The sequence below is a fragment of the Elephas maximus genome, chromosome 10, assembly GCF_024166365.1.
Source record: "Elephas maximus indicus isolate mEleMax1 chromosome 10, mEleMax1 primary haplotype, whole genome shotgun sequence".
In the NCBI taxonomy this organism is placed as follows: Eukaryota; Metazoa; Chordata; class Mammalia; order Proboscidea; family Elephantidae; genus Elephas; species Elephas maximus.
Genome location: NC_064828.1, coordinates 70,701,983 through 70,714,740, shown reverse-complemented (window position 1 = coordinate 70,714,740; position 12,758 = coordinate 70,701,983). Strand labels below are relative to the sequence as shown.

At 37.7% G+C, this 12,758-nt stretch overlaps 1 protein-coding gene across 2 annotated transcripts in view; it reads right to left on the bottom strand.

The window, feature by feature from the left end:
• ARID4A (AT-rich interaction domain 4A) overlaps nucleotides 1–12,758 on the bottom strand; it is a 68,589-nt gene that overhangs the window by 2,234 nt on the left and 53,597 nt on the right. For both annotated transcript variants that reach the window (XM_049898057.1, XM_049898058.1), the window contains exons 19-23: nucleotides 11,178–11,319; nucleotides 8,691–9,824; nucleotides 8,368–8,472; nucleotides 4,116–4,322; nucleotides 2,954–3,100 (exon numbers count right to left, since the gene is read on the bottom strand). In XM_049898057.1, the coding sequence (XP_049754014.1) occupies nucleotides 2,954–3,100; nucleotides 4,116–4,322; nucleotides 8,368–8,472; nucleotides 8,691–9,824; nucleotides 11,178–11,319 (1,735 nt within the window). The remainder of the gene's footprint in view (nucleotides 1–2,953; nucleotides 3,101–4,115; nucleotides 4,323–8,367; nucleotides 8,473–8,690; nucleotides 9,825–11,177; nucleotides 11,320–12,758) is intronic.

Genomic DNA, 12,758 nt, shown 5'->3' with positions numbered 1-12,758 from the left:
CCTAACCATTCCATCTTTATTCTGCCCCAAAACAACTGAGGGATAAATTATTCCCATAAGTAACAGTAGTTATATAAGATAGATACCAGAATTATAAGGACTGGGATGAAAGAACAGTTGTGTGAAAAAAAGTCATCAAATGGCTTTAACATAACTCTTCCGAAGGCCATATAAAGGCCACTAACTCTATGCACTAGGTGTTTTGCCATTTTTTAGTTTTTGCTTTTATCTTTTCTCTCCTAGGAAAGCTGCCAATCTTTGTCCAATTGTTCCTATTTAAAGTTTTAGTTTTTGTTTATTCAAGCATATCTACGTGTGTGTATACTACCAATGACATGTAACTCATTACAACAAATTTTTATATGTATACTGATAGGAAGTCACTTGATGTCTCAATTCAATAGCTCACTTTTTACTACAAAAAATTTAGAAAACAAAAAAGGAAGACTATAATAAGAGAATCTTTTCAGTTGTATGAAACTTGTATCTCTTAGGAAACTGACTCCAAAGCAGTTGAGGACTCTGAAAAAATTTTCAATTTATTAATTTTCTCTGTTTTGTGTTTAAAAGTTCTGTAAAGACTTCTTGCTATTTACAGATTTTAAAGAAGAGGACGAACAGAAAGTCTGATCCCTTTCCATGTGCTCCATCCTATTTCCTATTGCCAGGAATCAATAACTGGTAAACCTGGAGTAGAATGATTCAAGACCACATGTAACACAAGTCATTCTATCAGTAATTCATCCCCCAAATCTCTGCCCAGGAGCGGAAAACTCCTCTCAATATGATCAAACCTCAGGTAATTTATCAGTTCCATTTTTTTCTTTTTTTAGAAACATCCCTCCTAGACCACACCTCTCCTGCCCCACCCCATTCTTAAACTACTTGCTTTCTAGGCCCGCTATGCAGTGGTCCTCCTAGAGGTTCCATTCGCTATCACTTTGAGATTTTCCTTTCCTGTTTTCCTATGTGGGATTCCTTGTTTGCTGGATCCCATGTTGTCTTCTTTGCTTGGCATCTTCAACTCACAGGTTCCTCCTCTGTTTATTCAATGCTCCTTCTAGAAATCCTGATTCATATGTTACACTTCCTGGTCAGATCCTATACATCTTATTTCTTCATTCCTATTGTCTTGTCGACTTTCTACTGGGATTCCTTCATCTCTACAGTCTCTTTTATTTATCTTTTCTATTGAATTTTTTAAATTCCTGCTGTGGTATTTTTAATTTTTGAAAGGTCCATTTTGTTCTCTGAATTTTTTAAATATTATCATATTCTTATCTCAAGGCTGCAATATCTTTTCCTGGATCTTATGATACTAATTATAGCTTTGTGTTTTTTTTTTTTTTAAATGTAGTACATTAGTTGTCTCTGTTTTTTTCCAAGTTTCTTTTTATTCTCTTTTTCAAATTTGGTTTCTGTCTTTCCTATAGAGGTTCTTCTCAAATACCTGGTCATCTGTGGCTTCCATATTTAAGAGAGGGACACTGAAAAGCTGACTGGAAGCTGAGTGTGAGTAGGCAGGGCTTTCAGTGAGGGGCAATGTATGTGTGGTGATTAGGCAAGGATCTTGCTGTTTGGTTCAGGAACCTCCAAATGTTGGTATCTATGTGTAGGTTATTTCTTTTGGGTTGGTCAGTTTTTCCAGAGAGGAATTCTACAGTCTCCTTTCAGGAATAAGCATAAGTCTGGCTGTCATATCTCAGGGACCAAGAGGATAAGATCTTGGGTTGGGAAGGAACAGAGGTCTCACCGTTCGATATGCAAACTTTCACTCAATTTCATTATCTTGGTTTAACACTTCACCTCCACCTTCAGCTATAGCTGGTGTTCCTGAGTCGACAAGCCTAATGATCTCCATTATACCTTCCAGTAAATTCACCTCCTGTTTTCTGCTAGAGTGGAAAACAGGTAGCCTTGCTTCACAGGGTGGGGGGACAGGATCCAACTGCTCCTCCATTTTCGACAAACTTTCATTTTTCAGCCTCACCCCATATCCCTGCCTTCAAAGGCACACTAAGCCTATACTTTGAGCTTTTCTGGGGTTATGCAGAATTATGTAGAATAAACTGGCTTGTTTGTTTTATCCCAATGCAATCTTGGGTTTTAGCATTCTTTAGTCTGCTGGGGCAGTTGCAATAGTCCATTTGCTTCTCAGTTTCCCAAAGAAATGCTATTGGTATTTCTTTTCTGCTGTAACCTGCTGTCCCTTTCCCTTGTTCTTGTGGATATGGGCTTTTTAATGTGTTGTTTTAGTTGGGTTTTGGGATGGAGAGGATATGAACATGCCCATGTTTAACTATCAGTCAATCCTACACATTTTTAAGGTCTAGCTTGGACACTACTCCCTCTCCAAGATTACCGCAAGGTAATCTCTCCTTGCCCTAAACTCCTATGTTTGTTAATATCACTTTTAGGGCCCTCATCACACACTGTTCTACTACATGTTAGGATCTTTGATAGCAGGACCTATATCTTATTCATCTATGATAGGGAAGCATTAAAGTTGTTAAGATGAACTATCTTATATGGTAGTTGTTTTTGAAATGACTTATGATCCCAACAAGATAACCTCCTGGAGAGTAAGCCTTATACCTTATTCATTTTGGTGGACTCCCTAATAAATAAATATGGTGCCTGATATTAGACAAGAAATAAGTGTTTGTTGGATAAAGAGTGAATTTCGGGGAGAGTAAGCTCTTCTTATGGACCCACCACATTTAGTAAAATCACACATTTTGTAAAAAAGATTACAGTCCCTTTAAGGGTCTTATTCTACTTAATTCAGTTATTGACCCATTCATTTCAACAACAGCCAACAGAGAACAAAACACTGGGACTCTACAAACAATTAATAAATGTGTAGTATATTCAAAGAGTGACAAATCCCAAATCTTCTAAAATGATAGTATACATATATGAAAAATGAGGAGAGAAAAATTATAATAGTTACCTTCTCGGTCTTTCTTTTTTAATCTTTTTCTCCTCCTATCTATAGTTGCAACTTCAGACTTCAAGGACATGTAATATTTTCTGATTTCCTGTAGTTTTTCTTGAAGAAAAGAGATTCTCTCTGTACTATTCATATTATCTAATTCATCTAAAAGGGGAAAAAAAAGTTAATCTGGATTTTAAAAAATTCTGTGAGAAAAAAAGTGGCAGTTCTATCAAAAGTCTAATTCATAAATCAACAAAAGTCTTAGTTTATTAGAACTTGCAATATTAAGCTAGATATAGCTCTGTAAACAGGGATATCTTAAATTCATGAATAACAGTTCTTTAGAGATATATCCAACTGAACATATATTGTTTATGTGATCAAAAAAAGAAAACATCAAAACAAAGCAACCCTGATCTGTAATAGTTTTATTTATTCAAAAAATTTTTTTCTTTTGATGTTTTCTTCATTTATCAGTTATTTCTAATTGTTAACAGTGAAGCCCTGGTAGCTTAGTGGTTAAGAATTTGGCTGCTGACCAAAAGGTCAGCAGTTCAAATCTATCAGCGGCTCCTTGGAAACCCTATGGGGCAGTTCTACTCTGTGCTGTAGGGTTGCTATGAGTTGGAACCGACTCGACAGCACCTAACAACATAACAATTGTTAACGGTAGAAAGAGTGCTTCAGTTTCACTAATTTATATAAATCACACATGTCTTATTCCTTAACTAAGGCTCTTCTGTCAATATTTATCAAGTTAGTGTTATCAAAAGACACAGATTTGCGTTTAAGATAATAAGCGGCAGTTATAGATACACAGTATTTGGAAACCCTAATTAAATGAATTTTTTAATCGTTAAAAAAAAAAAAAAATCACAACAGTTGCCACTGAGTCAATTGTGACTCATGGCAAACACGTGTCAGAGTAGAACTGTGCTCTACAGGGTTCTCAATGGCTGCAACCTTTCAGAAGTTGATCACCAGGCCTTTCTTCCAAGGTGCCTCTGGGTGGACTTGAACTGACAACTTTTGGGTTAGTAGCTGAGTGCATAACCGTTCATGCCACCCAGGCAAACTTGTTAATTATTATTCATTATTTATTAACATTAATCTAAGTGGACATCTAAGGTATATTCCATTTTAAAACAGACATTCAGATTTTCCATAAGCTTCTTACTGAGTTGAAAGCTCCACTTATATGTCCGAGGAGATGAGTTCGGATGTTTTTCTCTGTGTTTATCTTTTTCTCCATCTTTGATGTGAGGGGATATTCTTGCAGGAGATCGCGCAAGCTTCTGTGGCTTTGATACACTAAGATGCTTTACAGGGATACATTTGCTTGAATTGTCTAGGACAGGAAGGTCTTCACTATCACTGCTCTGTCCTGTAACAAAAAAGAATTGACTTAGAGATTATAAATGATAAGAATCTCAAATATCAAACTGCAACACAACAGTAGTGATGGCTGCATAACACAATGAATGTAATTAATGTCACTGAATTGTACATGTAAAAAATCCTGAAATAACAAAATGTTATATATATTTTTTCCCCGTTAAAAAGAAAAACTATAAAGCATATTTGTTATTTGGGGAAAAAAAAAAAACGCAACAGACCCAGAAATTACACGCAACAGAAACAAGTATACAATGCAGAGTTCATATTACTAAAAAAAATTCTTTTCCTCTCTCAGTTTTTATTGCCTTTTTTTCAAGCTACACACCGTACCTCCACCCTGCTCATTTTCAAAAGCCAACCTTGCCTACTACTGCAAAGGCAAAATCGAGTGTTACACAATCAATATCACAGCTCAGCCCCTCCCCTACTTGTACCTGTCCTTATTGCCTTCCCCCCACTCCCTAGTCTTAAAAAAAGAGGAGACTCTGTCTGGAAAAACCATCTCTTTACCTACATTCTTGAAACTGCCTACTTGCAGATCTTCTGAAATACTCCAATGTCAATTACTCAAGTTCTTTTATCTTCGACTTCTTCCGTTCCCAGGGAAAAACTTCTCCCTTAGCTGGGACCCCTTTCCTTCTTGTTAGGATCAAATTTCTTGAGAGAAATCCGGTGTTATCCTGACTTCCACACCTACTGGCACCTCTGTGCTCTTGTTAAGGTCTCAAACACTTACTATTGGCCAAATTCAATGAATGCATTTTAATCCTACTTGAATAGACTATAGCATTTGAAACTTCTTTCTTATTCAAACCCAAGAGTATTTACTGATTTTCATTTATCTCTGGTTAGTTTCTACTGTACTCTTCTTAGCTCACATAAAGGGATGTTCCATCTAATTCTACTTTTGGTCCTTTTTCTTGGCCCCTATTTTCTAATACTGGGTACCTCTAATTCAACATTCCTCAAATCACTCTTCTAACAACCTGCTGCTACTCCTGTATTTCATATCTCAGTTAACCAACTAATAAACTAATAATCTAACAAATAATAACTGAATCCTAGTGATTTTTGTTTCCCAAACCTCTTTAATTCATCTTTTCTTTCACTGCCATGGTTAACCAAAGATTCTTTCCAAAAAGTAAAACTGATTATCTCCTTCCCTTGTTAAAATACCTCCACTGGCTCCTCCCTGCAAATGGCATAAAGTCATACTCCGTGGCCTCGCATTGTTACAACCACCTGGCTCCTGCAACCAACCAACGTATCAACATACCTACCTCCCTTTTTTAATTTCAAACCAATCTCAAGCTTACAAAAAAGTTGTAAGAACAGTACAAGCCTTTTTTTTCCCCTAAACCATGTCATGATGTCTTGTCATCCTCAAGTACTTTTGTGTGTATTTCTTAGAAACAAGGATATTCTTACGTTGGTTATCTACTGCTGCACCTTAAAACTACAAATGCTTAATGTCTTCCACGGTTTCTGAGGGTTGGGAAGAATCTGAGAGCAGTTTGGGTGTGTGGTCTGCCTCAGGCAATCTTGTGAGGTTGCAGTTAAGCTTTTAGCCAGGGCTGCGGTCTCTGAAGACTTGACAAAAAGCTGGAGGATTTGCTTCCAAGATGGCTCCCTCACACAGCTGTTGCCAGGATGCCCTCAGTTCCTCACCATATAGGACTCCCCATAGATTGCTTGCATGTTCTCACAACATGTCAGCTAGCTTCCCCAAGAGCAAGTGATCCAAGAAAGAACAAAAATTTGCAACGTCTTTTATGACTTATTCTCTGAAGTCATACAATATCACTTCCATTTTGTTTTTTGGAACTGAGTCACTAAATTCATCCCACACTCAAGGGGATAAAAATTAGGCATCGCTTCTTGAAGGGAAGAATGTCAAAAGAATTTGTGGGTATGTTTTTAAAGCTACTATACTACTCTTACAGAACCATAATACAACCACGCAAATCAGGAAATTAACATAGATATATTTGTTGCTGCTGTTGTGTGCCATCAAGTCAACTATGACTCATAGCGACCCTATAGGACAGAGAATAAACTGCCTCACAGAGGGTCTCCTAGGCCGAAATCTTTACAAGAGCAGATCGCCAGGTCTTTTCCCCTGCAGTGGATTCAGACCATCAACCTTTTAGTTAGCATCTCAGTGCTTAACCATTGCACCACCAGGGCTCCCACCTAACCCTCACATCCCATTCAAATTTCTCCAGTTGACCCAATAATGTCCTTTATAGCAAAAGGATCCAGGTGAGAATTATTTACTGCATTTAGTTGTCATTTCTCCTAAGTCTCCTTAAATCTGGAGTTCCTGTTATTCCTTGACTTTCATGACCTTGACACTTCTGAAAATTACAGACCACTTATTGTGCAGGGAAACACTGGTGGCACAGTGGTTAAGAGCTACGTCTGCTAACCAAAAAGTCAGCAGTTCAAATCAACCAGGCACTCCTTGGAAACCCTATGGGGCAGTTCACTCTGTCCTTTAGGGTCGCTGTGAGTCGGAATCGACTCGACGGCAATGGGCTTGGTTTTTGGTTTTTATTTTATAGAATATCCATCAGTTTGTATTTGTCTGGTGGTTTCCTACAATTTTAGATTCCGGTTATGCATCTTTAACAGGAATATCACAGAAGCAAGGCTATGTTCTTCTTGCTTCATCCTGTGAGGGGGTATATGATTTCACTTTGTTCCATTACTGGTGGTGGATCACTTTGATCATTTGACTACAAGGTGGTATCTACTGTAAAGTTACTCTTTTTCCCTTTGTAATTCCTGCCATCTTTTTAGTCTCATCTTCCATCACTCTTTTTTCTAACTCTAGAATTGCACTGTCCAGCCACTTACCTACATATGTGTCTTAGTCATCTAGTGCTGCTGTAACAGAAATACCACAAGTGGATAGCTTTAACAAATAGAAATTTATTCTCATGGTCTAGGAAGCTACAAGTCCAAAATCAGGGTGTCAGCTCCAAGAGAAGGCTTTCTCTCTCTGTCGGCTGTGGACGAAAGTCCTTGCCATCGGTCTTCCCTTGGTCTGGGAGCATTTTAGGACAAGAACCTCAGGTCCAAAGGACGCGGTCTGCTCCTGGCACTGCTTTCTTGGTGGTATGAGGTCCCCCGTCTCTCTGCTTACTTATCTCTTTTATATCTCAAAAGAGATTGGCTTAAGACACTATCAAATTTTGTGTATCTCATCAACATAATGCCGCTAATCCATCTCATTAACATCATAGTGATAGGATTTACAACACACAGGGAAATTATAAAATAGAGAACCACCACACAATATTGGGAATCATGGCCTAACCAAGTTGACACATATTTTGGGGGGAAGTAATTCAATCCATGACACTGTGCTACTGAGAACATGAACTATGGCTCAAAGGTTTTCCTTTGAAATATCTTTTATATGAATTATATGTTCCTTTCCTTGGGATGCAAACCTTGGTGTCATAGTGGTTAAGAGCTATAGCTGCTAACCAAAACGGACAGCAGTTCAAATCCACCAGGCGCTCCTTGGAAACCCTATGGGGCAGTTTTACTCTGTCTTCTAGGGTTGCTATGAGTCGGAATAAACTCAACGGCAGCGGGTTTGGTTTTGGGTTTTTTTTCCCTTGGGATATGTGTCTACTGTAACTTAGGATTTCCCTTTCAGACTTGCATGAAGCTTTCTGCATGATTTTTACTACCTACTTTTATTCTTTATTGTACAGGAAGACTGTTTTTCATATCTATTTTATTTATATTGATTTATATATTTCCTTGTTTGTTTCAATAAAAATGATCTTTATTCCCCCATGTTTTAAAATTCCTATGGTAGTATTTAGAAGTCAGCCTTTCTAGCCTATAGGAAAACATTCCATGCAGAAATGTAAACTTCATATGCTTTTAAAAAAAAACCACAGCAAATGTTAAACAGCTATTTTCAGAACATAATAAGCCAAATTTATGTTACATCTGACATAAACTGCTGAAAATACTAGCATGTACTAAAGCCAGCATTAAAAAGCACCAACCTGTTCCATTCTTTTCATTTTTGGCTACAGCACTTGTTCGCTTTGGGGTACGCTTTTGCTTTTTTGCCAATAATCCACTATTTCCATCGCTTGGCCTCTTCTGACCTGAAATAAGGGAAAGAACTTAAAGAAAACAAGGGCCAGCATATTTATTCACCTGTCTACATTTACCTTCTATATACACATTTAAAAGAAAAGAAGAAAAAGGAAGAAACAGCAAGCAAACAGTAAGAAAGAGTACCTCATAGACCCATAGTTCTTAAAACTGGCAACTTATTTTTGGTTGTAATATAAAGGCTAATTTTTTCCCCAAAAGTCCTTACCCTTCTCTCTGCTCTCTCTCTCTTGTATGATTATACTACAGGTACTGGAAGCAACACTGGCTTCAAATCCATTTGCTGATTCCCTCTCACAGAGACCTTCCTGAGATTCCTCAGCAATACTCTCAACTTCAATCGTTATGTCACTCTCACTTTTTATACTTCGAGACTCATCTTGACTGAGAGTAAGTGGTGAAGCTTCTGAAAAGTTATGCGGTACTACAGGAGGTAGGGCAGGTGGAACTGAAACGAGAGAATTAGATTCAGAGCTTTCTACCACCACATCCTCAATACTGTTCTTATCCTTTTCATCCAAATCATCCAGATCGACTTCATGGCAAACCAAGGTTTCAGGCCCAATCAGGGGCATTGCATCCTCTTCTTCTTTTAGTGGAGTATTTACAGTTTCTGCAGCCGGACTATCAAATTTTTCACTAGTCAGTTCTTGGACGCGTTGATTTGACTCTGCTATTAATGACGGCATTCCCTCATTTTCTGTTTCAAAGTGCTGTTCAAAATTTAAGTTCTTCTTTCCCTCAGATTCGATACAATCACTGGTCCTTTCTTGAGATAAGCTATTTGTCATTTCCATTCCATTCTCAATTCTTATTTTTTTCTCTGGTGATGATTGTCCTTGTATTTTCCGTTTCAACTTTTTTTCTTTTACACAGTGGTCAGCTTCATCTTCCGTAGCAGAAGAAAAGTCTTTATTGTCTAATGAAGGAAATTCTAGATTCTGAGTCTCCATTTGAGGTTCACATCCTGCTTCATCCTGGCTAAACGATGAAATCTTTATAATTTCTAAAGAAAGATCTTTTGTCTTGCTCCTTCTTCCCTTCCCTTTAGGAGATTTTTCTGCCTCTTTCTTAACTTCTACTACTTGTTCCATTTTGTTTCCAAAAATCTGTACTATTTGTTCATTCTCTCCAACTTCTAACTTCAGGGTTTCTAAAGGCTGCATTTGAGTCCTATCATTTTCTTTTAATATATGTGCAATCTTTGGATTTTCTTCATCTAGTTTATCATCATTTACATTTTCATTTTTTTCTACTTCGTCTTTAATATCAGGAGAAAGTTCTTCATTCATCAAATTCTTTTCTAAAGTGTCTTCTGTTTCACTATCAGATGAACAAGAATCTGCAAGAGGAAATACTGCTGTATTACAGAAGTTTCTATTTTAGTTACCAATATAATTACATAATAAAAATCCCACTAAAAACAAACAAAAGCCTTAATCATATACCTCTGAATACCTCCCTACAGAAATCTGTTATATAAAATCAGTCATACATTTGTGCCAAAAATTGAGGGGGAGGGATTTCAAATTAAACTTCATGTAAAAATACAATGCATAGCAAATGTTACCATTACCCTATTTAGGCTATGATAACCCTTAAAAAATCAAAAGACTTGTATTGAAATATGAATTCAACATGCTAAGTAGTTTAACCTGCGATCTAGTAGGTTTTAATAAATGTGAAGGCCATTTTGTATCCAAAGAAATGAATATGACATTCTACTTAATTCTGAAAAAAGAGACACTCGTAATGAGCAATCTGAATTCTCAAAATTTTAAATATTCTTCTGACTAAGAGAAAAGAAGTACAGGCAAGCTCCCTTCTTGCAAAATAAATTATTCTCTTTAAGACAGGGAATTTTTCAAATAAAATAGGGTTTTAAGGCTGTATGGGAGCTGTAAAATACAAAAATTCTGCCACATGGTGCTCCTATCCTAAAGAAGTCCAAAGAGGTAAAAATAAATGTATTTTTTTTAATTAAAGGGTTCGCAAAGTTTTATTTTGTGTCTTTATCATAAATATAGATTTCATTTGTTATCACATTAAAAAACACCTTTTATGTGGTAGTTCAACAAGGCTTCTATGTACACTTTTGTAGGTTGTATATTGCACACAGGCATTTCAAGAGGGTACCTTTCATTTGTGGACATTTTGCATTTGTGTATTATGACAGCCTTCCAGCAGATGGCAGGAAGGAGGAAGAAGAAGGCCCTTTTCTAATTTGCACACAAGAGCCATGTGGAAACCCTACAGCTCTGAACAAATTTTTCCTTGAAGGAAAGTTTTTTCTTTTCTTTTCTTTTTTAATTATTTGTGTTCATCACAAAGCATGCCTATACTACGTTAGCTTGTGCTCTCTTTGAACCTGGTCTCAGCTTTGTTGAAAGATCCTGGGTAAACAGCTCTCAATTTACAGGATATACTGCTGTGCTTTAAAGGCAGTGCAGCACACACTAGGATGTATGGCTTGTCAAATCACCCTATGATCACTAAATTTTGCATTAAAATGATATGGCAAAATAAACATTCTCCTCAAATCAAACTGTATTTTACATTGTATGAGAATAAAAACCCAGTTTTATTATTTATACTATTGAGTTTTGAAGACTCAGTGATCCTCAAAATTGAGCACCTTCCATTCCACTTGACAGGGGTGAGCTGTCTGGCATATTACTGTGAGTACTTCTGGTACCTGATTTTCCTTCACTGTTTGGTGTCTTAGACAAACCATATGGCATGTTAGATGAAAGGGTAGATTTTAAAGGAGGTCGTCCACGTTTTGACTTCTGCCTCTCCTCATCCCTCTTTTCATCCTTTTCACTGTCTTCTTTATTCTGGGTAAAACAATAAAATGTATGAAAAGAGGTAACACCTTATGAAAAATGAACATTCTGCTTCTCTAAGGAAAACTGTTAACTCCAATAGGTTAGATACTTTACATGTCTACTCCTAACCTGTGCTAATAGAAAAAATTAAAAACAAAGTTTTCTAATATGTTTTCTATTTATATGAATGATGTGTTGTGCAATTTGTAACAAGCAATTACATCTATTCCTCACTTATCTACTATCGCGTTATCTGACATTTCGCATTTATGACAATATTTAAAAATCTACTATTAAACTATTTTCCACGTTAGCAAGGCCACGGGCACGGTAGCAACGGCTGTCAAGCGTCCCCTCCCCTCAAGGAGAGTCTCTGGGAAGCTGGGCCATGCTGCCCCACGCCCTCCACTCCCTCCAGCTGCCATGCAGGGCAGTGCCCTCTGGGTAGATGTGCAGGCAGTAAGGAACCGGCCACTTGTTCTGGGTTCCCAGCTTCTATGCTATGTGGCTTAAGGCCCTGCAACTCAAAACTGCTGTGGGATGGGAAGGGAGGAAAGAAAAAGGCATTGGTGAGGGTGTATGGAAGAAATGTGTGAGTGTAATAACACCCCGAAGTGAGCTAAATTGGGCCTGAAGCTTCTGCCTAGGTGAAGCTGGGTATGGCCAGGCTTCCAGCGCCCTGGCAGAAGCCCCAGCACTGGGTGACTCGCTAGGCCCTGAGGGCACAGCAGGCTCCAGGATCCTGAACTCAGACTTGCAGGGGTGTGAGTGAAGCCCTGGAGGCGGCTCCATGAAGGAAACTCTGAGCCAGCACAGGAGAAAGGCTAAGTGGGTTAAGTAGTGGGCTCCTAGTCACAGAGCCAGCTTTATCCAGTTTTGTCTCCTCCAAGCCTCCTTCTCCACAGAGGAACAATCCATAACTGGACTCCTCAGTGATTACCACATCAGTAAATCTTAGCTGTTTTAATTATGATCATATTTTCTAAATAAAAAAATCAAATGGATGGTCTGAAAACAGAAAAAAAAAAAATCCTCCATTTTTGCACGACGACCTGATCTTTGGAGCCTAACCACGTCCATAAGTGAAAAGTGCGTGTGTATCGTATGACGGTTAGAGTCAATGCATTAGAAAGCTTTATAACTACTCAACAGTCCCCCTTGTACCTTTCTATCCCCTGGGGAAAGGAAAGATCTATTCATCAATTGATAAAACACTAGGTTAATCTCTAAGGTAAAAAAAAGGCTCAAAATTCAAGATGCGTGTAAGCGGACAACTGGCCAGCAGAGAGGTGATTTAAAATTTTAATATTAAAACTTAATATTCTGAATTTAAAAATCGGATTTCACATTAAAAAAACATCAAGATGACGAAAAATTCTAAGCCCTGGAAACCCTAGGCCTGTATTCCTATAGCAGAGTTAGTTAGTTCTACCCTCCCTGGCTGAGGA